Below are 26,856 nucleotides of genomic sequence, written 5' to 3'. Positions count from 1 at the left end.
TAATGTTAGGTGGCTCAGCTAATTGCACGGTTTAAGACTAAGAATGTTCTGGGTTTTTTCTTTCGCTGTAAAAGATGAATATTCGCTGTAAATGAAGAATTTGAAACGTTAATTTTGGATTACGATTCGTTAAGTGTACTTTATAAAATATTTTAGAAATATTTAAAACAAGATTGCGTTAGATAAGTAATACAAAAACTTCAAGGGTTCAAAATAAATATATTTACTGCAATTATAACAACATGTGATTACAATATTAATTACTGTTCATTATTTTCTATTCTATAACACAATATAGGCACGGCTTGCAGAATCGAACGTCACTTATATTATTATTATTGTTCAATTATTTAGGGTGTAAATGTTTTCTCTATCTCTCTCTTTTTATTTTAAGGTATATGCGTAATCGGTATGTAGATAGAGCGTACGCACTGTCCTGTATTTTTCATACAAATAAAACAGTAAAATTGTGTCTGAACCGCGCATGTTATAGATAACTCATTTTTACGATTATTTTATGTTAAATCGAATGATTCTGGCAATAGTATTTTAAGGGTAAGATAAAATTAATTTATGGTGTTTTGAAATAATATTTGAAGACGAATATTGAAAAATATGTGATTATGAAACGCTTTAATTTCAATAGATAAAATTTGAAATCAGTGCCATAAGATAATTAATTAATCATTGAAAGAAAAACCTGTTCCTCTTATTAATAATAATTTTAATTAGGTTCGATACAATTACAAGGATAAATTATAATTATTAACAAATCACAGATCATGCACACAAAATTTGTATTTAAAATTAACCTAAAAAATAAACTAATGAAAAGAACATACGCCACGGAAATTATGATGATTGAATATTTTCATTCGATTTTGACCTTATGATAAGCGAATAATGCTCAAAATTCTAATTATGGTGGCAATAATTAGGACAGAGCCGTATAAACGAAAAAATGTGCAAATTTGGTATAAATAACTTTGAAAAATAAGCTGTGATATTGAAATACAGTGATTTATATGGCGTATGTCACCAACAAACCTACTTAGTCGAAATAATTTTAATAATAATTAAGGAACTATAAAGCATTACAATATTTTTCTGACCATACAAAAATCAAGAGAAAAGCAGTGTCATACTTGCATTAAAAGGGATATTGAAAGTATGGCCATCTCTTTCTTATATGAAACAAACACAAAATCTGATAATAATGCTAGTACGGTATTGGCATTTAAAGAAGAGTGACATTTGAATTCACTATAATAATATTCATCATAGATGCGTATTATTGATGTTTTATCTAAAGCCCGGTCTCCGAGCACGTAGAATTTTGTCCAATGACCCCAAGCTACCCATCCTTATCGCTCGCGCGTAATTATGACGCTGTTGCGCTCGCACACTCACTGCGGGCGCCCGTCGCACAGTCGCGACAGCAATATAATTACGCGCGAGCGATAAGGATGGGTAGCTTGGGGTCGTTGGACAAAATTCTACGTCTCGGCGACCAGACTATAATAATAAATTAGCGTTTGCTATGTTGTCAATAATAATAATGAATTTTCAAATAATTGTTTAAAATATGATTGAAATTGACCCAAACGAAGTGGCGAAACTTAATAATACGATGTCTCTACATAATAAGAATAATAATATGAAAAATCACAGTATTTACAATGCGTGTAACTGCGAAAAAATGTCTTAACCCATCAAGATAAATACGTGCAGGGCTAGCTGTTTTAAAACGTTAAGTTGACACTGACAGTTCTTTGTAGAATCGCCAGTTAGCTTGAGTCCTTTATGTCCTTAGCAGTGTTGGCAAAAAGTTAATCTGATTAATGATTAAAAATTAATGATTAAAATCATAATCAAATTTTTTTGATTATGATTAGTTAATCATTAATCAAAAATTTTGATTAAGATTAATTAATCATAATCATTAATCGTTAATTTGATTATTTGATTAACTATCTACTATTTTCATAAGAAAAGGGTTGGGAGTGTATGAAAAGGTACCCGCGACTTATAAAATATCTAGCAAAGGGGGGATCTGGAGTTGTACTGTCGTTTTCCCCAAAAAACTGCGTCAATTTTCACTACCAAAACACTTATCGCACTAGTTTTGTTTCTCACAATTCCTTCTATTCTTCCGGTATCCTCCAGCAAAATTGGGTCAGGATAGAAGTTAAGCGGACTGGCTGACGATAGGGGAGAAGTCCCCCCCCCCCCCCTCCCAAGGTAGGCGCAAGCGTGGGCAATTCAACGGAAAGGTGGGGTTGCTAAACTAGGACGTTTTGTGTGTTGGGGAGGTGCAGGAGAGTTCGTAACAGAAGTTTCGGGGGGAGGCCCACGCGTGGGCAATTCAATAGAAGGGTGGGGTTGCTAAGCTAGGAGGTTTTGCGTGTTGGGGAGGTGCAGGAGAGTTCGTAACAGAAGTTTCGGGGGGAGGCCCACGCGTGGGCAATTCAATAGAAGGGTGGGGTTGCTAAGCTAGGAGGTTTTGCGTGTTGGGGAGGTGCAGGAGAGTTCGTACCAGAAGTTTCGGGGGGAGGGCCACGCGTGGGCAATTCAATAGAAGGGTGGGGTTGCTAAGCTAGGAAGTTTTGCGTGTTGGGGAGGTGCAGGAGACTTCGTACCAGAAGTTTCGGGGAGAAGCCCACGCGTGGGCAATTCAATAGAAGGGTGGGGTTGCTAAACTAGGAGGTTTTGCGTGTTGGGGAGGTGCAGGAGAGTTCGTAACAGAAGTTTCGGGGGAGGCCCACGCGTGGGCAATTCAATAGAAGGGTGGGGTTGCTAAGCTAGGAGGTTTTGCGTGTTGGGGAGGTGCAGGAGAGTTCGTACCAGAAGTTTCAGGGGAGGCTAGGGGTGGGGGCAGGTGGTGGGAGTGTGGGGTTGCAAGTAAGTGCTGGAACGGTAGGGGAAGTGGACTGATATCCTCCTACGGGAGGTCGGAAGACTGCACCGGAAGTTTCAGCGAGGGAAGGGGGCGGGGGGCAGTCTAGGTTACCTTATATTTATCTAGGTATGACCTGTCATAGAATTGTAGCCTAAAACCAAACGTCTAATATTAGAATTCAATGTTTTAACATTGTTTTCGATAGAACATTTAAGAAGTTAATCAAGTTAATCAAATTAATGATTATTGATTAATGATTAACAAATTAATCATGATTATGATTACTTTTTTAATCATGATTATTTTAATCAGGATTAATTTAATCATGATTAAAATTAATCAAATTAATTAATTGATTAAAAAATTAATTGATTAGTGCCAACACTGGTCCTTAGTTTATGGTTGAAAATCAAGTAAAAACAGTGAAATGTTGCCTCTTTTGTACTAACGGGGCATGTATTTTTTCTTGATGGACGTTATTTATATTATCGATTTGAACTTTTATTCATGACTTATGTGAATAAGTAAGAAAAAATTCAATTAAACATGACGATAGCAGTATTTTTGAGGACTTATTCGAATCGGAATAGGGAAAATTAATTAATTTAATATTGATTATTCAAGATACAAGATTTTACACCCTAACCGTCAACAATAATTAAGGATTATTATGTAATCATTATTATGTAATAATTACAAATCATAAAATCGTTGTATCAACATTGTTTTATACAAATTGCAATATTAGAATTTTAGAAGTCTTTACTCAGCATAGTTTTATATCAGAAATTTCATTTTTTATAATTAAAAGTGTAATTGATATTGTCTTCGATCCAATTTCTGATATAACACTATTTCTTCCCGAATATTATTTCTCGTCGCCATCTTGTTCAACTGTCAATTGACCCGTATCCAAGATGGCTTCCGCGCTCGGTATGACAATGACATCTGTCACGTTTTTGGCACACACAACGTCACACACGTCTTGGTTCTCGCACGTATCGCACGCTACAGTTTCTGTTTCACTTTTTCCTTCAACGTATTTGACCATATTGTCGTTTATGGTCTCCATATGTTTCGCCACATCGAAGCCCTCGTGAATATCTCTTATACCACTTGTACTGCAAAAGTTTTCAATTTCTGAGCATATCCTTTTGACACTTTCATCGTGGCACGTCTCACAAACTTCGTCGCCATTGTTGCTTGATATTCTGACCAGCTTTTCTGATTGTAGGTTGATTAATTTTGTGTCTTCTCCCAATGTGAATATGAATTTGTTTTCTTCGGAGGTTTCCGAGGGTTTTTCTTCTATGTGTGTTGGTATTTCGGAGTCGGAGTTGTGAGTTTTGAGGAGGGAAGGTGGCATATCAGCGCTGTTGGCTTGGGTTAGCTTCATGTTGTAAATGTTGGGCTCACTGCCCATGATCGATGTGGTCGACGCATCCAGATTTGGCGACTCCTGTTAAAAAAGTTGGGATTAGTTATGGGTTGAAAAATGTAAAGTCTAACGCACAATTTGACATGAGAACATCAATAAGGATGGCTCTGAAATACTTCAATCAACTGACTTTTTTTTTTCTTTATAGCTTATTTTACTTTGATATAGTATTTTTTTTCTTTTGATTTTAGCGTTTTTTTTTTCTTACAAAAGAATAAAAGTGATAATTAAAAAAGCGATTAAAGGCATCCGATTAGGTTTTTGTATTAGTAAGCGTTAGACCTTTTCCCTGAAAATATATACAGGCAATGGCATATAAATAGGCAGTCACGTATAACAAGCTAAATAAAACCGTTAAAAAAAACATGGTAGTTAAAGCAGTTAGTAAAAAGAAGCCCAAAATATAAGAAAATAACTTACACCAACCAAAAAACCACTGAGCAGCCAAACAAAAAAAAGAAATAATAAAAATATTGCGGAAAAAAAAGTTGATTAAAAAACAAATGATAATTTGAACGCCACTGTGTTTTTACGTTCAAGGTTTTTTTTATGTTAGTAACTTTTAGCTGGCAGGCAAATAGGAATGGGCATGGGCTAGGAAACATACAACCCGGTCGTGTAAACTGCGCACGTGGCATCCGTGACGTCACATCTAGCACGGACACAACTCCGACTTGTGCGTATGAGCACAGAATAATAATAAGTACTACGTACAGAAGGTTTACTTCGCGAAGGTATTTAAAAGAAATTATGCTCAATGTCGTTAACAATATGGTATAATTTACTTGTCTCAAAAGTCAAGCACCATTTTGTTGACAAACGTCAGTGATCGGTACTGCGCCGAAGCCATAGGGCTGACTTCGATAAAATTATGTGTGACGTGAGGTGCCAAACTGCAGAAAATGGCGGAGGAAATACATGATTAAGCATGAATTATCATGAATAATATTAACAACTTATTTACCTCTCAGTGTCTTCATGCAACTTAAAAAGTACATTCTGTGTTTTTATTATTATTTAGGTAGTTAAATACTGCACAGTGTTTAGTACACCATTTTCTTTATTTTCTTCCATCATCCACAAGAATACACGTGCGTGAGTAATGTTCGCTCGTATGTGAGGCCTTCTCGAATAGTATTCTGTATGGGGCCATCGGGCGTGTTTTGTTTTCGATGTAAACTCGCGGAGATGAACAGGTCTGATATGAGTGCGAGGGAGAGTCGCATTCCAGCGAGGTACGCAGTTAGACCGATTGGGTTGTAGAAGGACAAGGAATTAATGTAATTGAGAAGGAATTTGGGGACAAAAAGGGATGTTTTTGTATGAAAAATGACACAACAAATAATCATGCAAAGATGGGTTGTGTAACAAACCAGAACCAGACGCTTGTGGAATGAAGATATCGATTAGAAAAGCCGTTTTGGTGTTAAAATATTAATACATCAAATATAATTTAGTATGTCAAACACACTTAACAATATTGTTAGTTTTCTTATGTTTTTAATTATTATTAAGACGCATAGTAGAATAGTTTGCAAATTAAAATTGGTGAAATTGAGTAGAAAAAAAAACAAAGAACTGTAGAGAAAATCATAGAAAAATACCATGTCAATTTTCAATTTTCAAAATGATAGGTGTTTTTTTTTTTTTGACCAGATATCTTTTATCACAGAACTGGAAACAAAAGATATTTGTTTATTTAAAACTTTTTTGCACACACAAAAACAGCACAAAAGGCGAACTTAATGTCATATAGCATCTCTCCCAGCTAACTTTAGGCAAAAAGTTTGTGTTTATCTGACAGATAAGTTCCTGATAGGCTATCAAGGACTTTGGTGAAGCAGGCCCAGATAATGGCAATAAATGCCACTGCTTTTATACATTGTATCACGTGTTAACGATTTTATCATGTTAGATCATACAAAGCATTAAGCCACGCCAAGTCACGCCACGCCACGCCACGCCACGTACCTGATCATCATGGTAGCTGCCGACGCTCCGCGAGTGCCGGTGCCTCTTCAGAGCCACTTGAGGCGCTTGCCCGTCGACCGCGTCCTGTCAGGACACACAGTAAGACCACCAGGCTCTGGGAACGGGGCTGGGTTACTGTGTTGTTGGTTTGGGGTGTTGTCTTCCGATCAATAGCAACTGGTATACTATGGTGCGTATTAGAGATGTAAGCTCATAACTCAAATTAGACGATTTAAGCCAGACTAGTCGTTCGTTTGCAGTACCACACACGGAAAAATAGTTTGACGCAGACCGTCCCATTCGCAAAATTTTCACATTCAGATAAAAATTAAGCCTACGCACAGACCACCGACTTTTAGTTGGTTGATAGTTGGCTGTTAATCAGTATTACACCGATTCGGTATCGGCTGATACTTCATACAAATTAGAATCGGGCCCAACTATCGGCTAACTAAAATTCGGTGGTCTGCGCCTAGGCTAAAGCTTGCCATTTTCAAAACAATAGTTCAAACTTGTAGTTTGAAAATGTTAAACTACTTTTATTTGAGTGAGACCATTTTGCGAATGAAAATAAATGGTCATATTTGAAATCGTGACGAAATACGAATGGGACTGCCTCACACCCATGGAAAATAAATAACTGTGTTGTGATTAAAATGTCAATTAACAACAGTTAATGTGCGATCTTGCAAGCAGGATGTCTGTTCAAAACGTCTAATTTGAAAGTGCGCTCAATGTTCAGTATAAATTGAATAAACAAAATTGGTATAAATCATACCACCTTAAAGAAAACAAAATTAAATGTAGGAAAATATAGCGTACAGATATGTGATACACGAGATTTATAATTGTCATTTATGATGCTATTATTATTATGTACGAGACAAAAAGCTGGAAGACGAACACATACCATAACCACACAGTAACACAGCGCCACCGTAACCATAAGCAGAGGGCTGAATGACATTTAATGTATGACGGATTGTACAGCGCCCCTAGCGGGAAACGTTCAAAAACTAAAATTTTCATAAATTTTTTAAACGCGTTCACTAGTGAGCGCGAAACTCACACTCAGCCCACAGAGCAAGTTTTGTCCTTACTATCGGCAAGTGTTGACTGCCCATTGCCGGTCATGTCGTCTCGTTCTATCGCAAATAATCACCATTTGATGAGAGCGAGAGCAAAAACGGAAATGGATAGTTAACACTGTGGCCGATAGTATGTATGTATATCTAGCTTTTGCCCGCGGCTTCACCCGAGTGAAATTTCGTTTGTCACAGATCGTCATAAATTATAGCCTATATGTCATCCTGGTTTATAAACAATAATACTGTAAAGTTTCATCAAAATCCGTTCAGTAGTTTTTGCGTGAAAGAGTAACAAACATCCAGACATCCAAACTTTCACATTTATAACATAAGTAGGCTATTATTATTATTTTTTTTATTTCAGGTAGTCACAGGACGCCCATTATTGAACATAAGCCTCCCCTAACAATTTCCATCTGTCCATCTTGTGGATAGATCCTACGATGTAGTCGATCAAATTCCTTAAAAAACACTAGTTTGACCTGTGTCTTTACCTTAAACCTGTTGAACTGCCGGAACTTCCCTCTATCGGTAGCCACAAGACTCCTTAGCGATTGGGTCCGTGGACACTGATTGTCGGCCAGCCAGCGATACGTGCCGAATAGTTTCGAAGTGTCGGCGCTGTGGAAACAAAGAAAAGTAGGTTATTCAAAGTATAGAATAGAATAATGTTTTATTAGGAGTGCTTTCACTGAACATAATATCTTACAATCAATGGAAGTTGTGGATTTTATAAAGCTTACTTTTAAAATGACATGTAGGTATTTTGTGTGATTTAAAGTAATTTGTCTTTATTTATGCTACTCGTATGTTACCTTTGAGAGTAATTAAATCATTCAATCTATCTACTGCATTTCATTGCTTGGTTTGGCCTATTTAAGCGATTTTATGAGAGATCTTGTCAGACACTGAGTACCCTACATACAGCGTACTGTTTGAACACATGGTGGCTGATGATTGACTAAATAATCACAAATAAATAGCATCTGCAAGTTAATCCAACATTATTTCAATAGTTTGATATATCTGGACCGCCGCTGGCGCCATCTGTGAAAAGCTTTGCGTAGAACCTTTTTTTTAACTTACAAGTTACTCGGCGTAGTGAGAAGTTTCTGTAGATTGGCCAGAGTCGGTCTTAGATCTGAGACGTGCATTCCGCGGCCCCATAGAAGTTGAGCGATGCATTTGTTGAGTAGAAACATCGCGTAGAGGAACAGAGTCGAGTCCCCGCCCCGGGCGAATAGGGGTATACTGAAAAACAGGTAATGGTCAAATGTGCTAAAAATACAGTAAATAAACCACTTAGAATAACTAGATCCATGAATATTATGCCTATAGCACCTGCTGCTACAACAGAAAATTTATTATATAATCAATTTGCGTAAATAAACAATAAAATATATACTCAACATCAAATAAACCGCACCTTCCGCGACGCGAACTTTATCGATTTTCTTCTGACACAATCATGGTGCCCCAACAATATTGGTGTTATTTGAAAGCCCAATAAATATCCTTAAAGAAAAACACATTTAATTTCTTAATAAATGATTAACATATACCATAAATGTGACTTGAAAAAATACCTCACTTTGGGCCCACCTATGGGATCAATTAGACCAATTTTTATGGTTATAAAACCAAATAATGATCTGACGTGTCCTCTTTAACAGATGGATAGCGATTAATCCCAACTTAACAGTTTTATAGTCATAAAAAATGGCTATAGCGTAACTACCTATTTTTTGAAGAAGTGACTCTGGATCCTTCTAAAGACACATTTTTGGGGTAAAAACCTTTCCTTTAATGAAATGAAGGTTAGAACTAGGCTTTTAAATGGTACCAATATTGGTGGGAAGTGGGGATGCATACGTTTGAAAATGCTTTTCGCGGGAGGTGCGATTTATTTGACGTCGAGTGTATTTGGTCAACAGCAACGCTCTTTTTAGGGTTCCGTAGCCAAATGGCAAAAAACGGAACCCTTATAGATTCGTCATGTCTGTCTGTCTGTCTGTCCGTCCGTCCGTCCGTCTGTCCGTCCGTATGTCACAGCCATTTTTTTCCGAAACTATAAGAGCTATACTGTTGAAACTTGGTAAGTAGATGTATTCTGCGAACCGCATTAAGATTTTGATGCAAAAATAAAAAAATAATAATAAATATTGGGGGCTCCCCATACTTAGAACTGAAACTCAAAAATTTTTTTTTCGTCAAACACATGCGTGTGATTTGAAGACCTATCCATGGGTATCTATGGATAGGTCTTCAAAAATTATATCGAGGCTTCTAAAATACTTCTTTTCTGCCGCTAGACAGACGGCTCGTGGGCCCACAGCTGGGCGTGGGACACTCACTTGGGGTCGGGCAGGTCAGGCGTGACGTCCAGTATCTTGCTAGCCGAGCCCAGAAGCGTGACCTTGTACCGTAGCGGCTGGTTCAGCGCGGCGGCCGCTAGACAGACGGCTCGTGGGCCCACAGCTGGGCGTGGGACACTCACTTGGGGTCGGGCAGGTCAGGCGTGACGTCCAGTATCTTGCTGGCCGAGCCCAGAAGCGTGACCTTGTACCGTAGCGGTTGGTTCAGCGCGGCGGCCGCTAGACAGACGGCTCGTGGGCCCACAGCTGGGCGTGGGACACTCACTTGGGGTCGGGCAGGTCAGGCGTGACGTCCAGTATCTTGCTAGCCGAGCCCAGAAGCGTGACCTTGTACCGTAGCGGCTGGTTCAGCGCGGCGGCCGCTAGACAGACGGCTCGTGGGCCCACAGCTGGGCGTGGGACACTCACTTGGGGTCGGGCAGGTCTGGCGTGACGTCCAGTATCTTGCTAGCCGAGCCCAGAAGCGTGACCTTGTACCGTAGCGGCTGGTTCAGCGCGGCGGCCGCTAGACAGACGGCTCGTGGGCCCACAGCTGGGCGTGGGACACTCACTTGGGGTCGGGCAGGTCAGGCGTGACGTCCAGTATCTTGCTAGCCGAGCCCAGAAGCGTGACCTTGTACCGTAGCGGCTGGTTCAGCGCGGCGGCCGCTAGACAGACGGCTCGTGGGCCCACAGCTGGGCGTGGGACACTCACTTGGGGTCGGGCAGGTCAGGCGTGACGTCCAGTATCTTGCTGGCCGAGCCCTGAAGCGTGACCTTGTACCGTAGCGGCTGGTTCAGCGCGGCGGCCGCTAGACAGACGGCTCGTGGGCCCACAGCTGGGCGTGGGACACTCACTTGGGGTCGGGCAGGTCAGGCGTGACGTCCAGTATCTTGCTGGCCGAGCCCTGAAGCGTGACCTTGTACCGTAGCGGCTGGTTCAGCGCGGCGGCCGCTAGACAGACGGCTCGTGGGCCCACAGCTGGGCGTGGGACACTCACTTGGGGTCGGGCAGGTCAGGCGTGACGTCCAGTATCTTGCTAGCCGAGCCCAGAAGCGTGACCTTGTACCGTAGCGGCTGGTTCAGCGCGGCGGCCGCTAGACAGACGGCTCGTGGGCCCACAGCTGGGCGTGGGACACTCACTTGGGGTCGGGCAGGTCAGGCGTGACGTCCAGTATCTTGCTGGCCGAGCCCTGAAGCGTGACCTTGTACCGTAGCGGCTGGTTCAGCGCGGCGGCCGCTAGACAGACGGCTCGTGGGCCCACAGCTGGGCGTGGGACACTCACTTGGGGTCGGGCAGGTCAGGCGTGACGTCCAGTATCTTGCTAGCCGAGCCCAGAAGCGTGACCTTGTACCGTAGCGGCTGGTTCAGCGCGGCGGCCGCTAGACAGACGGCTCGTGGGCCCACAGCTGGGCGTGGGACACTCACTTGGGGTCGGGCAGGTCAGGCGTGACGTCCAGTATCTTGCTAGCCGAGCCCAGAAGCGTGACCTTGTACCGTAGCGGCTGGTGGAGCGCGGCGGCCGCTAGACAGACGGCTCGTGGGCCCACAGCTGGGCGTGGGACACTCACTTGGGGTCGGGCAGGTCAGGCGTGACGTCCAGTATCTTGCTAGCCGAGCCCAGAAGCGTGACCTTGTACCGTAGCGGTTGGTTCAGCGCGGCGGCCGCTAGACAGACGGCTCGTGGGCCCACAGCTGGGCGTGGGACACTCACTTGGGGTCGGGCAGGTCAGGCGTGACGTCCAGTATCTTGCTAGCCGAGCCCAGAAGCGTGACCTTGTACCGTAGCGGCTGGTTCAGCGCGGCGGCCGCTAGACAGACTGCTTGTGCCGCGAACCCGGCCGCTACTGAGTCGCTGACGGCGCTGTGGGCGCGTGGGCTTTCGTCCCCACAGATGGGCAGCGGGACGCCTATTATGGTCCAGGTTGTTTGGTCTTTCTGGAAAATAGATTGGACACATTGAAAATTAGGGCATAGTGTGACTTATATTCACAATAACAGAAAAAAATTCTGCTTATTTTTACTGCGCCATCTAGTGTCATAGTAAGTAATTGTTAACAATGATACTTATAGCGCTCACCATTTGGCGCCACTGTAGAGTAAGATTTTGTCACTGACAAGTGATAAAGATACCTAGTGGTGCCAACGGTTGAGCATAAAAACGATAGCAATCATTGTTTTTATTGTGCAGGGATAGTAGACAGTCACCTTTTTATGTCGGAAAATGCTTTGCGCATTATATGGGCTCTCGCGGAAGACCAGTTTGGGCTCTCGCGGAAAACCAGTTTCTTGACATGCCCTCACGAGCATGTCAGGATAAATGCTGAGCGGGAGCCTACTGACACAGCGGCCCACTATTTTCTATACCTGTTCGTTTTGTGTTGTTATTGTTCATAATTTGTGCTTACTGTGTTCAATAAAGTCTATTTCTTTCTTTCTCTTTCTATATGGGATTCTCCCCACCAGAAGGGCGGGGCCTTCCCACTAGGCGTTGTCTTCCGTAGCCCAATGAAACGGAGCCGCGAGTTATTGTCCCTCAGGCTTCGAGGGGAATGGGGGTTCCCTCTAGAAACCCTGGAATAGACTGCCAGCAACACTAACCTGCTCGATATAGAATATCTGATGTAACTGTGTCAGCAGTTCGCAACGCAAACTGGCCAACGCAGCGTGCGACCGCGCCGCCAGAACCTTTATCTTTGCACACAATTGCTTCTACTCTTTCACAGTTTATCGATATCGATAGACTACCACCAACACTAACCTGCTCGATATAGAATATCTGATGTAACTGTGTCAGCAGTTCGCAACGCAAACTGGCCAACGCAGCGTGCGACCGCGCCGCCAGAACCCTTAGCTTTGCACACAATTGCTTCTACTCTTTCACAGTTTATCGATATCGATAGACTACCACCAACACTAACCTGCTCGATATAGAATATCTGATGTAACTGTGTCAGCAGTTCGCAGCGTAAACTGGCCAACGCAGCGTGCGACCGCGCCGCTAATTCCCTTAGCGCGGCACAGGATTGCTTCTTGTCTTTCACTGTTTCAGTCCGACGGGATAATGTGTGGTAGTCTTCCATCAGTTCTGACCCTGGAATGGACAGTTATAGTGTTGAATTTTGGTATTTTTATAGGCCGGTCACGGATTTGTAAAGATGTTTGTGGATAAATAAAGGCTGTGGTAGGAATTTATTGTACAGTCAATTGTCAACAGCACATAGCTTAGGTAGATCGTTTCATCCACTCGGACGCGCCCCACCAATTTTTGGTCGAGGGAAGCGCGGGGTGCGGGGAGTTTGATCCGAGCAATCCGAGAGTCATAATTGTTGTGTGCGTGTGCACTCATGGATCATTTAGCGTGTACCGATAACACTCAAATATTCGGAAGAATGGTGGGGCGCGTCTTCGTAGATGAAACGATCTATAGACTATACATTTTAAGGCAATAAAAGATTGAATATTGAAACTGTCCTCCATTTTGGTCTTTGCAAAAATTGTTCAAAAAATAATCGAGACACGCATATGAAAGAAATAGTAGTTCCCGAGATTAGCGCGTTCAAGTAAACAAACAAACAATCAAACAAACTCTTCAGCTTTATAATATTAGTATAGATATAGCATCATCATAAAGGTAGCAGGAAGGCGCTGGATGCAGGCCGCCACCAACTAATCTGGAAATCATTAAAGGAGCCTATTTTCCGCAGTGGACGTCTTATGACGATGAAAGAAAACTTCCAAAAACATCTGTACAAAATTCTTGACAAACATCTTGACAGGCGTCTTTGACATAAATTACTTAGATACTATTTAATTATGGTTTTGTGCGGTTAACAAAACACTCACCTATGTCTTGGTTCTCCTCAAACAGCTTAGCACGTATCTCTTTCAGTCTTCTAATGTTGGCCAGCTTGCTGTCCCTTTCATCCGAGAGTATTATTCGCTTAAACCTTAATATTTCTAATTGTTTTGTTAGTCTTATATGCTCTGACCTTTGGAAAGGCGAGGGTTTTGACTGAAAGAGAAAGAATATAATAATAGTAGCTTTAAGAAAGTATATTCAAAAATATTGAGATAGAAAGTATATTCTTATCAATAAGTAAGGGAGCGGCACGGGGGGCGTTATTGGGACCAAAAGTCAGCGAGACTTCAGTGGGTCTAGTCAAAACGCACTTTAAAATCGCAAACCAGTCGCAAACAAATCGCATAAGAGGTCGATAACAAAAAAGGCTTAGCCAAACGGCAAAAAATCGAATCGCAAAGCCCTACCTATCGATAATCGAAAGACTGGATTGAAATTTCCCATACAAAGGCTTAGCCAACATGGATTTAAGACTCAATCAAAATCGAATCGAATCGCAACACCCGCCATTTTCATTGCGATTACTAAAACCCCGGTGATAAGCTTCGATTCGATCGAAAACCAATAGGGTGAGTTGCACCACCTAACTTTGACCGTAACTATGACGTTAACCGGTGTTTTTTGTATGGGTTTTGACAGATTTTAGACGTTTGTCAAAGTTAAACTAAGATGGTGCAACCCACCCTAAGGCTGTTTTGACAAATCCGTATCGCGATGTCGTTTTGACAGCTAGTTTGACAGCGAAGCATAAGCAGAACAAAGAGCAGAAAGAAGGAAGAAACTAATTTAAAAAAAAAAAGTAAAAACAATCGCAAAGTCATAGACATTTTTTAACTTTTATTCGATTTTGAATGAACTTTTATATCGCCGCGTCGTTGGTGGTTCAATGTGCATTTTGGCTGCCATTTTCCGATCGAATCGAATTACTGGTGACGCGGCGACTGACATTAGCGAAAACTTCCTATTGGTTTGCGATGGCATTTTGACTAGACCCACTTGTGCTTCAGATAAATTTTTCAAGTCGTATGTCACCCCTCCCGTGCCGCTGCCTATAGCAGAACTCTACTGTTGATTTTTTATGAAGATACACACCTTAAAAGACAGGAGATCATTCAATTTTAACGCTAATCTTGGTCCATTAGAGACTGGAGGTTTCTCCTCCTTAATCCTACCATTTTTGACCGTCAAGTCACTCTGAGACGACGACTTCTGTTTGTCCAAGCCTTCATCATCAGGCGAAAAGAGGTTCTTTTGAGACCTGCTCTTGTATCTTAATCTAATCTCCGACTCATCGGGCTGAGACCAACTGTCATTGGTCACCGCAGACTTCTGGTATATTCTTTCCTTAATTTCCTGAACCGCCTCTTGCCTTTTCTTTATAGAATACTGTAGCAAATGCAACTTTTGCAGCTTTGTTGCGTTGTAACTCGGCCGTATCTCAGATTTTAGGAAATTTAAAGCCAAATATCTGTATTTGGGTGCCCCATCCATTTCGTTCCTTAAATCGTAATTCTCAGCGGTCTCACTCAAGTCGATGTTACTGCCCGCTAATTCTTCTGCTGACGCGTTTTTAGAAAAACCATTAGTCATTTCCTTGACATCTAAATTTTCTGGAGAATGCTCGTAAATGTAGTTCGGATCGACTTTTTTTGCCTCATTACCATCTCTGCATCTATCAACCCGCTGGCTTGAACCTATGTTCATACTGGCAGAGTTTCTTATCGCCGGAAAATTCTGCTTGAAAGTTCTTTCAACTGGGCTGTTGCTTTTAGAATACTCCTTTTCGTACCGTTTGGAGAATTTGCTCGGCGACACCGACCTTGATTCCTTCAGATATTTATGGTTTTGTATGAACTTGGATTCTAGCGTCACGCGGGACAGATTCGTTTTGCCTGAAGAATCTGATGACAACGAGCCATGTTCCAATTCATTTTCCGGAGGTATTATATCGAGTTTGAGACTTTTGTACGAGCAGAAATATCCTCCGTGCATTTGGAACACTAGTGTGTTGCTTTTGAAGCAGTCTGAGGTAAAGTTTAGAGCTAGATTTGCTCCTATATACCTTAGACCCGTGAAGTAGACCCCCCATGTTTGTATTACGGTGTCTTGGGTAGGCTCGGTCTGGTCGCTAGGGGGCATGGTGTGACACCATATCCTGATGACGACGTTCGTTGATGACATGCGGTGGGTTAGTTCTGTAAAAAAAATAGTTTTTCAGTACATAGGCCCTTTCCAGGGCACTTATACACGTCCCAAATATAGCTTGCCCTACCACCACTTCGGGACAACATATGGGCTGGTGCTGAGAAGAAGTGGCGGGAGAAATTCAGTCACCTTTGTAAAGAAATAAAATTAAAACGATGTTAATTAAAATGATTTAAGTGTTGACAAAAAAATAATGGATTGAGTCAGTTTAGTGATATTTATTATTGACAAGAACATTAGTTAATGTTGAATTATAAACAAGGAACCATTTTGTGATACAATCTTAATTAATCATACTTATACATGTATGTCATAATAATAAACATTAAAATGATGATGCATTGTTATTCTTTCAAATTATTGAACAGATGTAATAATACTTTACTGTAATATAACTAATATACCAAATTACTGTGATATTGAAACGTAAAAAATAAGTCAGTTAACAAAATATCTCAATAAAGAAAGATTGGTTTTAGACTTCACGAGAACGAAAACCCATCTGATAGTGAGAGAACATAATCATAATATTATTTAATTACGAATAACAACTGCTTGTTTACAAAAACCGAAAAGTGTTTTTTATCGTGAATGATAAAATGTGTTGGCCACTTTAGATGATAAACATTTGTACTTTAGGAATGCAGCGAATAAAAATAGATTCTTTAGTATCTTCTTTTGCTTTTATTTTTTCTTCGCCTTAACAAAATCTATTCCAAGTAACGATTATTCAATAAAGCAATAAGGTGTGTGAGTATACATCATCATTTCGGCCACAGGACGTCCATTGCTGAACATAGACCTCCCCCAATGATTTTCACATTGCCCCGTTTGTAGCGGTCTGCATCCAGTAGACATTTACAGGGCAGGTATGTATACTAGACTGCATCTCACTTAACATCAGGTGTGATTGCAGTCAAAAACCTGCTTTGTTCTGCATAAAAATGTAACACAGAATTTCAACAATAATAATAATGTAAAAAATATGCGTTGGCCTAGAAAATTCAAAATTGTTTGTGGACCTAAAGACAAGGAAATAAGACATAATGTCGTATAATTTAGACAAATCAAATCTGAGTTTTGACTGGAACTAATGCATCACTCAATAGATAAGAACAATAACACGCATATGAAATAGTACAGTAAACAGACCATAGTTCGAATGGCATATCAAGATACACATGGGCTCTTATTCCGTTGTAATAAATGCCAATTTAGAGCAAAAATATAGTATTATTTGCTGTCTGTTGTACTGTAACCCTATTCCAGATGTTGATATTTTACGTTACTGACACACATTTAAAAGATAACTGGTTTATCTACTAAACAATATGAATCATCGTGAGACAGAAGTTCAGTGTTTTTAGGATAACGGACCACAATGCAGGGAATTGACGGACTTTACCCTTATTTTAGTCTCTCATTGATAAGTCTTTTTATCAAGTTTAATTGATGATTTTTCTTTGCCAAATGACTTCCACTGCTGGACAAAGGCCACCCCCAAGGATTTCCACAACGACCAGTTCTGTGCTGCCCGCATCCAGGCACTTCCCGCGATCTTCACCAGATCGTCGGTCTACCTAGTGGAAGGCCTGCCTACACTAGGTCTTTCTTAGATTTTGCATAACAATAGAAACTTAAGACATCAGTTGACGTTAGTTGCAATGGATATGGTTTGCAGGGCAGAGATTTTCATTTGAATGACTTATGCAATTAAAAAACGTGCTTGCCTATTATAACAAATATCAATATCCGGTAGATACTAATACTCGTATTTGTCATTAAGTACATTGCTCATTAACTTAAATTTATCACTAACTAGAATTTAAAGAGTAGACACATTAAACATTGATAAATATACATTCTATGAATGTTATGTAGTATTGTTGGCTAACAAAAAAATATCTAAATGTTTGAGTGAGTTCTTTTACAGTTAAATATTGTGTATGTATTATGTACTTTATCATTAACTCAAATAATAACATAAATATTTTTAATTTAAGGTGGTTAAACTGATTCTTTTTATATGCATGCTGTGCTTATGTCGAGTAGGGTAAATCAGTGTGAATTGATTTTACATTAATTACTTACTTTTGCATGATATTTGATTGTACCCAGTTTTAAATAAAAAAAAATAACTCCTTAATAAACAATAAATCATACCTGAGTCTATTTCCTTCCACTTAGGGTGTGGAGACGATATCCTCTCACTCGTATAGAACGGTGCTGACATGGTTGTGTGATGCAAGGTGAGATAGAAGCTGCATTGGGCAGTGCATCCCTCTGGTGGACGAATGTTGTAACCGACAATCTGAAAATTACAAATTCGGTTTATCATGCGTTCAACCAACCGTGAAAAAGTAAGGTCATGTCAAGGTGGAATTTATTAAGTGATTAATATTTGTTTGGAGATGCATGTGTAAGTGTACCAAAACCAGACACATTTTATTTAAGGTCAAACAGTTGTAGTTTTTTAGTTCATTGTTATTCATTTACTCAGAGAGAATCTGCATTATAAAAGAAGATTACATAGTTTTTGTGAGACTATGACTATTATAATAAAGTAGACAATGTCTGAAAGACATTGCCATTACAGTATCAATGATATAGGCAGTGCTCAACACCCAAAAAGTTTTTTACAGGTTCCGTCTAAGTCCAGTTAAAATTCCTATAATTGCATGGACTATTAAAAATAGTGCTTATAAATCGTCAAATATTAAAATAATAAAAAGGGACACTACACCACTGATAAGTGTTATTTTTATTACAGTAATGAGAAATAGGGACTGTACGCAGTACTTACAAACCATGTTTACTTTAAATGCTTGCATCATTTTAGCTGTGGGAAGTAGATGATAACAATCAGTAACATACTGTCTGTGGGACCAGTGTGATTGCTTATCACTTGTCCATAGTGACGTGTTAATTTTTCAGGCATAGGATGCACAAAGGTGTCAGGAATCGGGATGTTTCTAGAGATCTAGATAGCAGACGAGGCGAAGAAAATCGGCAAGACTTGGAGCGAACGAGATAGAGGACTGTTGTGGACGTCCTTTGCCCCATCTAGGGGACATAGGACCTTCAGTCAAGTAGAAATCTACATGAGAATGTTGATAGACGAAGACTGCCGAAATGAATTAGGTTTGTACTATTCTCTACTCTTTTTAGAAATGAGGTGTGATATTAATTTCAGTTTTCGGTGAACTCACACTTATCTTGACTGCAATAAAGATTGAAGCTGATTACTTAGGAATTGTTACTAACTCTTTGACATCTACAAAATAGCTGCTCAATTTTATTTTAGTACTTTCACTTCGTAAAATCAAAGAATTGTTTTTTTGATAATAAAATTATGAGACAATAATAATAAACTTGAAAAATAAATAGTACCAATTAAATAAATAAGTACCAATTTTTTTTATACTGAAATAGAAAACAGAAAAATATGTTGTAGTTAATAATGTAACTGTTACATTATGTATTATCTGGTATCGGAGAATAAATAATCTTTAATATTTAGTTAACAGGTCTGTGTAACCTATCAGTATAAACTTATATTTTAAATAAGTATTAACACATTAACAGTAACATCCACAGGCATTCAGGTAGTAAAGAATGATACAACAGAATGCCTTTAGACACCATAGTTTTTACTCGTTTTACATTGACACTACGCCCATAGGCAATGTATGTGAATAAGTAGTGTCATTTGGGAAGTAATTCTTAACTTGTACCTACTGTCCACCAAAGTGTTAACTACACCACACATGTTTGTGATCTACACAGTAAGAATGTAACTGTATAATACACATAGAATGATGATAGCTGACAACTTGCTATCTGTAGATTAGGCAAAAAATGTGAACTTGACCAATTCCCATGGAATTTTAAGTTTAGCCAATTAACAGCATTGGCTAAACTTAAAATTCCATGGGAATTGGTCAAGTAAATCTTTCCACACTGGACCCTAATCCAGGAATTTTATAGCAAATTTCTATTTTTATAAATAGTGACTAAACGCATTTATTTTGTTATCATCAGGTGGTTCAATTCTATGTCAACCAATCGTGCACATTCCATGGGACAATCCGAACGAGTTCGGGAAGCATCACGTCATTTTTATTATGACATCCAACCCACACATTTCTGGAGGATGTAGGCGTATGTTAGTAAACCAAAACTCCTCGGAATTTTTCAACATTACTAAGTTACCTGAATAAGGCTCCTCAAACGAAGTTGCTGCGTTGCAAGAGGTGTCCATTCCCTACACCTCGGCCTACCAAACATCGCTCAAATTCTACAAATCTAACACCAAAAAAAACTAAACATCCAAACAATGGAATTCTCTTCGCGTACGGTATTTACGACGTTAAACGTGATTCTACATTAAAGTGCTCGCGTAACTGATACTCAGTTATTAACGCACCCTTCCACAACAAATAAAACTGCAATTTTGTTTGAGATTAATAAAAGTAATTAACACTTTTCTGCCTTTTCAGCTGACTCAAACGTCAAATCAAGTCAATCAAGACAAGATCAACGCTAAATCCAGTTGCCAGATTAAAACTTTAAAAACTACTATTTTCTAGTGCAAGTGCAAGCTGCTGTGCAAGATAACTTGTAAAAATTCGACATTAGAATTTGAATTTAAATGAAATTAAAGTGTTGTATGGGTGCAGTTCCTGTATGCAAATATTAAGTCGTCCAGTGTGGTGTGTGAGGAATATACAACCCGGTCGAGTCAACCTGGGCCCCTTTTGCGCTAAAAATTTTTGTCTTCAACGCGCCCGGACGACGAACGAATATCCGTATCGCGGTGTCGTTTTGGCAGCTAGTTGAAACGAAGCATAGACGTAATTATCTCATGTAAAAATGAAAATACTAGGAAGGTACGTCCTCTCGCTGCGTGACCGTACGTAAATCTACTAAAATTTGTTTTTTTTTTAGCTAGCAACATTTTCTTTTATTTTTAAAATTGTAACGGACAAACGGCCGAATACTGAAACGCCATTTAAATATTTGACGGCTTCTCAAATAGTTAAGCAGCTCCTAAACTTACATTTCGCATACTCAAAACAATATCTGAGCAGTTCTCAATTTTTAAGCACCTCTCAAATTAAGTTGCACTCAAACGCCACTTAAATGAATTTTCGAATACTGAAACGCCATTCAACGCTAAGCATTACTCAAACAACTGTCAAATCGTCTTGAGCAGCCGTTAAATTTGAGAGTGCTTGCGCGGTATCTTAAATCCTATTCTTATACCTAAATCGACCTAAATAATGGTAAATAATGTCTGTGTCATCGTTATCATTTCTTTCGAGCCTCGAGGAAATACCTAGATCTAATCGCAGGAACGCAATAAGGCTGAACGCTATTGAAAAATATTATTATGACATGCAATTCCGAGCGAGGTTCCGCGTCTCAAAAGAAACGGTGTTGTTTCTGGATTCATAATTTGGAAGCTCTTTGAAACCCCTCACCAAACGCCATACAACCAGTGGACCAAATACTTATTATATAGGTATAACCCTACGGTTCTACGCAACGGGAAATTATGAACGTGTGTACTAGGTGATATCTTCCACATCGAACAGCCAACTGTGCATCGTATAGAGCACAAAGCTGCAAAGTAACAACCAAAATAGCTGCTATGAAATCGCTTTACATAAACGTGCCTACTTCTGAGGAATAATAATATGGGGACATCGCAGCATTTCCAAGAGTTGTTGATTTGTCAATTTGATGCTCTGTCAACAATGATAAATGTCAATTGTGGTTACGTTTCGGTCCACGATCGCCACTTAATAGATTTCAACAATAAAAAGTTTCACCTTTAAATTTTTTTTTAATTAAATAAAAATGCAAGCATTAATTATTTTATATAATAAAACGAGAATTATGTATAATAGAAACTAAAAATAAACTGTTCTATGTTAAGTTGATTGAGTATATTTCCATAAAAGACAGTACATAACCAAACGATGCTGCGTGTAATGGATAAAAAACGTAAAGTCATCATTTGTGTAAATGAAAACATACTTTTTTTGGTAAATGTTGCCATTAGGTAAACATTTGAGAGCTGCTTAGCTGATCACGGCTTCAAATCCGTTGAGTGGTGTTTGAGAATACCATTTAAAATTGAAGGATACTTAAATTTAGGAGCCCGTCAGCTGAGTGAAAGATTTGAGTAGTGTTTCAGTATTCGGCCGAAAGAAATCTAATCACATTTGGATTAGTAATTTTTATATTCAGCCAAGAAGTGATGTCTACGGCTGGACATAGGGCCACCCAAAGTCCTACACTGCTCACATCCAGGTTCTACCCGCAACCTTCACCGATCGTCGGTCCACCTACTTAGTGGGAATAGTGGGATGCCTTCCCACACAACTTCCGGCCCGTGATCGCCACTCATGAATCTTTCTGCCCCAATCTCTATTAGCTCTACAAGCTATGTTTTAATACAGCGGTTTAGTAGTCTTTGAAAATAATAAATTTAATATTTATTTAACTAACATTTTGTAGAACGCTCATGAGTAAGCAACATTGCTCTTAAAGAATTTTCAGGCGTTACAATAAAATTAACTTTGATTGAAAGAAAACAAGCGATTAATTTATAATATTTCCACAATAATAATGAAAAGGTATATCTTAATATTTCCATAAGTGCATTATTTTGTACTGTTTCTTTTTCCAATATAACATTTTGAATCGTTATATTGGAAAATACTCTCTACGAACGTCAACCGAACTTAATGTGATTTATCAATCAAAACTAATAAAAAACCACACCAATTAACTTTTGGTCACACTCGGTTTATTTCTTAATCCAGCAGCAGTCTAGAAAGATGGAGTTAACGTGTACTATAATATCTATTATGAGTTTTCTTATGATTTTACCAAGGGTAAGTACGAATACCTCGATACAAACACCATTTTCTACACGACTCTTATCTTTTTAAATACTTAGAGGTTGGCTTTTTGTGATGACCTTAAAATACAAGCGAGTCTCAAGTAAAATGGGGTTGTTATTAGTAAAAGATATTAATTTTCATGATGTCATTTAATAAGTTTACAGAACGTTTTTTCAGCCCTGCATGTCCTATTTTTCTAGCGGGGAAGGTAGTGATTCCGATGAATTCAAATACAAGCTCCAGAAATTACGGAACGTGAAACCCGTAAGAACATTTTATTCTTATGTCTTACCTACAAACTAGCTAGTCATTTTGCAAAAGGACTATTATCGGTGTCGTCTATTATTCTTGTGGCGACGCCACTACAAACTAGTGACCAACAGATGGCGCTGTTACTACTACACTATGGCACACTCCGCCGCTCATACAAACCTGCATCGCGGTGACGGAGTTTTCTATCCTGACAAGTATATACAGGGTGGAAACGATAAGTGATCTCACTCGATTATTTCTAAACTATACAAGATATCGAAAAACTGATTACTGATCCTGAAAGTGCTTCACGAGCTCTTTCAAACGATATCAATAATGGGTTACAGAATTAACTTGATCTATCCGAAAATTCAATGTTTTCAGCCTCCATACTAAATGTATGCCAGTATTCCAGCCACACAATATTAGAGTGTTAATTTTTTTTATTTTAAAAAATAAACACTTAAAATTAACTCGTAAATTGCACTGTTATTTAAAATTATTCATGGAACACATTCATTTAAGGCTTTACTTGCTATAATATTATCAAGACATGAGTGTCATGACTGTGGCAGTACTAAATGTAGGTATGGAAGCTGGAAACATTGAATTTTCGGATAGATCCAGTTTATTTTATTACTTATTATTGGTACTGTTGGATAGAGCTCGTGAAGCATTTTCAGGATCAATAACCTGTTTTTAGATATCTTGTATAGTTTTTAATTTAGTGTGGTTTTACTAAATGTATGGAGGCTGGAAACATTGAATTTTCAGACAGATTCAGTTTATTTTGTAACCTATTATTGGTACCGTTGGATAGAGCTCGTGAAGCACTTTCAGGATCAGTAACCAGTTTTTGGATATCTTGTATAGTTTAGAAATAATCGAGTGAGATCACTTATCGCTTCCACCCTGTATAGACAAACCAAGATGGTGTAAATAGGACCTTGGTCCCCGAGCATAACACCCGTTCGGAAGGAAGCACTAACATCTAGCTTCCTTATTGTGGATCAACATCATATCCCACATTCTTTATTCTACCCCTACTTAAACTCACCTCAGGGGAAGCACCTGAATGCGGGCAGCGCAGGTCCGGTCGAAGTGGGCATCCTTGGGGGAGGCCTTTGTCCAGCTGTGTACGTCGTCCTTTGATTGAAACAAACCCCTACTACTTACTTACTACACATCAAAGCATGTAATGCAGATTCTGCTGAATCATATCGATATACTTTTTAATGGGACTAAGTACTAGCTACTATACTTTATATACTATACTATTCCCACCACTACAACTCCTGAGTAGCCAGAATCTACAGCTTGACCGCCAATAAAAACCCAACCAGTGAACGTCAAGTTTGTCTCGGGGTAAAGTTAAACTGTACCTAATTTCACCCGCAACGAACATAATCAGAAGAACATAGAGGAGTTCGAAGTTAGCTTCGACTTCGCTCCAGCGAGATATCGATAGACTTAAATAAAAATACCAACCGAATTGAGAACCTCCTCCTTTTGTTGAAGTCGGTTAAAAAGGCTCAGAGACTTTTTACGTGACCATTTTAGGAGAAACACGACGTACAATATGGACCAGAGAAGAATGCAGGAGACCCTGCTGACGTGTTTGCCTCCAACCCGCACTACAGATATCCTGAATATTACACCGACTTGAGCAGAAGATTTGTCCCCGTATATCCTTATACGGAAGTGAGTAACACCCTTGTTTACATTAAAAACTGATCGAGCTAACTGCGCACCACCCTGGAATGCGACTCTCCCTCGCACTTCTCGTTCGCCCTGTCCTACGAGGGTCGATGTGACGTCACGGCTGCCAGGTGCGCAGTTAACTCGATCTCTTCTTAATATTAATCTGCATTATAACTTACCTTACGATTTTAAGTAACAAACAAAACTGAATTTCCTTTGTGTATTTTATCCCTTGCGTAATGGTGTTTTTTTTTTACAGAAAAAGCCATCGAAAACTAGCGGAGAATCTCGGGTCAGTACCTATTAATAGATAAGTAGTCACGTTTTTCGTTTGGACGCTCTAAAAATAAATTAAATGTTTGTTAATCATTTTCAGGAAAAAAGTAACCAGGAAATAATTCCAGTCAAAGTAAGTACCTCCTAATAATTATCATAACTTGCTATTTTGTGCATGGTAGGTCTACTTACTTACCTACGCTAAGTACAATCGGTAATAAACAAACTTAGGTAGGTTCAATTCGATTAGATAAGTATTAGTATGAGTCGTAAGATTTTCACCTGGCAAGTGCCTATTGAGTAGACACCTCCAAATTAAAATACCTATATAAGACAGCAGATAAATAAATTGATATCATCTGATCAACGAATTATTAATGACCTTTTTATGACTCCACTTTATTATGTCTGTTGCGATATTTTAAACGTTAAATTCAAATTATTAATGTTGTTTTCCAGTCATCTCCCGAAAAAGTGATCCAAGTGGCGATGCAGTCAGCTTTAGAGGCTGCGTTAAACCCACCGTATGACACTGAGTCAGTCAAGAAAGAGGACATGCTGAGGAGCGGTGTATGTATCTTAATTACTACCATTATTAAGTACACTTACTAATATTATAAATACTAAAGTAACTCTATCTGTCTGTTACACTTTCACGCCTAAACCGCTGAACTGATTTTGATGAAATTTGGTATTAGAGGTGTTAGTGTCCCGGGAAAGGACATATTATTATGATAGTCTTAATCCCGGTTTTTGAAACGTGCAAGCGTGCTTCTCGCGGGCCAAAGCTTATTAAGCTACTATAAAAAGAAATGAAACTTAAAAGTAGCAGTAGGGGGTCATAATTATGGAAGAAATGCCTATTACTTACGCGGCAGCAGCAGAACTTACGCCCGTATTCATAAACAAACATTACTTTGAAGTCTCACAGTGCGCGTGGACGCGTTTAATAGATGTTTATTGATCTACCTAATTTTTTCAGGATTATTGGAATTCAGTGTGGGTTGAAGAAGTTGATCCCAAAAATGTGTTGAGAACATACCAAAATAAGCATTCGGTATGTAATTTTATTAAATGCTTCTATCAAGTCATCATCAAAGGATGTAATTGTACCTACTTGCTTCGAATACATAATTATTATTTCTATGTTACAGAACCAGGATAAGAAATACAGATCTTCTGTTCCGAAGCTGGTGAGATACTAGAGATCAGATTTGATGTTTTCCTAATTTGTTCCAAGTAATAGAAGTTTCAAATATTATTATGAATTAATATTTTTAGGGATCCGTACGAGCGAAAATAATGCCGGGTTCCAAGCTCTACCAGCTAGTGTCAGTTCTACGACAATTCTCGCCGCGGTTACTCTACGTGATCAATACTAATAAATGAAGTTGAATAAATATTTCGTTCTTTTATTCTATAACCTATTTAGGTTTTCAACAATCACCTCGACATGGGTTTCCTGCCCTGCGTGCCCAAACAAATGCACGCAGAAAGATTTGATAAAGGCTACTGACAAGGCCATTCTTGTGGCGGAGTTTTGGGCTGACGCTGTGTAGGTTTGTTGTCGACACGACAAGAAGATCATTTGAATCTCCGCTACAGGGGCATGATCTCTAATTTACCATAGGCAAATAAGGATTAGATAGTGTCTACTAGAGGTCTAGGGCTTAAGGTGTTTTTTTGACAGCGTCAGCCCAAAACTCCACCACAAGAATTAGTCCAGTAGAATTAGCTTTTAAATCGGAAATAATTCCTACAAAAGATTTTATTGATTTAATGGCTTCATTGGTTGCCCATTAAGACTCTCCTAAGTTTTCGACTTCGACGGAGTTGTGCTTAAGTGGTGGGGGCCCCCGAAAGGGGCATTTTTTCGGTTTTCCGGTTATACCGC

At 39.4% G+C, this 26,856-nt stretch overlaps 1 protein-coding gene and 2 long non-coding RNA genes across 3 annotated transcripts; 2 read left to right on the top strand and 1 right to left on the bottom strand.

The window, feature by feature from the left end:
- Window positions 1-199: 199 nt before the first annotated feature.
- On the bottom strand, window positions 200-20,355 carry LOC135084617 (uncharacterized). The gene is made up of 10 exons (XM_063979389.1): window positions 20,032-20,355; window positions 17,983-18,130; window positions 14,707-15,809; window positions 13,599-13,767; window positions 12,674-12,846; window positions 11,467-11,690; window positions 8,483-8,647; window positions 7,891-8,017; window positions 6,309-6,392; window positions 200-4,358 (listed from the first exon to the last, which is right to left on the bottom strand). Exons 1-10 carry the CDS (start codon window positions 20,104-20,106, stop codon window positions 3,768-3,770), a joined length of 2,859 nt encoding a protein of 952 aa, XP_063835459.1. The 5' UTR covers window positions 20,107-20,355; the 3' UTR covers window positions 200-3,767.
- Window positions 20,356-22,607: 2,252 nt separating this feature from the next.
- On the top strand, window positions 22,608-24,686 carry LOC135084460 (uncharacterized). Its single transcript, XR_010259846.1, has 3 exons — window positions 22,608-22,724; window positions 22,911-22,997; window positions 24,546-24,686. It is a non-coding gene; the product is annotated as an uncharacterized LOC135084460 (long non-coding RNA).
- Window positions 24,687-24,945: 259 nt separating this feature from the next.
- LOC135084534 (uncharacterized) lies at window positions 24,946-26,156 on the top strand. Its single transcript, XR_010259879.1, has 5 exons — window positions 24,946-24,978; window positions 25,063-25,095; window positions 25,422-25,532; window positions 25,945-26,019; window positions 26,117-26,156. It is a non-coding gene; the product is annotated as an uncharacterized LOC135084534 (long non-coding RNA).
- The last annotated feature ends 700 nt before the right edge of the window (window positions 26,157-26,856 follow it).

The sequence above is a fragment of the Ostrinia nubilalis genome, chromosome 26 (assembly GCF_963855985.1).
Source record: "Ostrinia nubilalis chromosome 26, ilOstNubi1.1, whole genome shotgun sequence".
Taxonomy (NCBI): domain Eukaryota; kingdom Metazoa; phylum Arthropoda; class Insecta; order Lepidoptera; family Crambidae; genus Ostrinia; species Ostrinia nubilalis.
The sequence above is the reverse complement of the archived record's forward strand: the minus strand, read 5'-3'. Positions and strand labels throughout refer to the sequence as shown.

What these genes read in the sequence shown, in the direction of transcription:
- LOC135084617 (XM_063979389.1), bottom strand. Translation starts at nt 20,106, where the DNA reads ATGTTTGGTAGGCCGAGGTGTAGGGAATGGACACCTCTTGCAACGCAG. An exon ending in ATGATCTCCTGTCTTTTAAG is followed by an intron (nt 13,768 to 14,706) that starts GTGTGTATCTTC and finishes TTTCTCTTTCAG; the next exon opens with TCAAAACCCTCGCCTTTCCA. An exon ending in GCAGCTACCATGATGATCAG is followed by an intron (nt 4,359 to 6,308) that starts GTACGTGGCGTG and finishes CTTTTTTAACAG; the next exon opens with GAGTCGCCAAATCTGGATGC.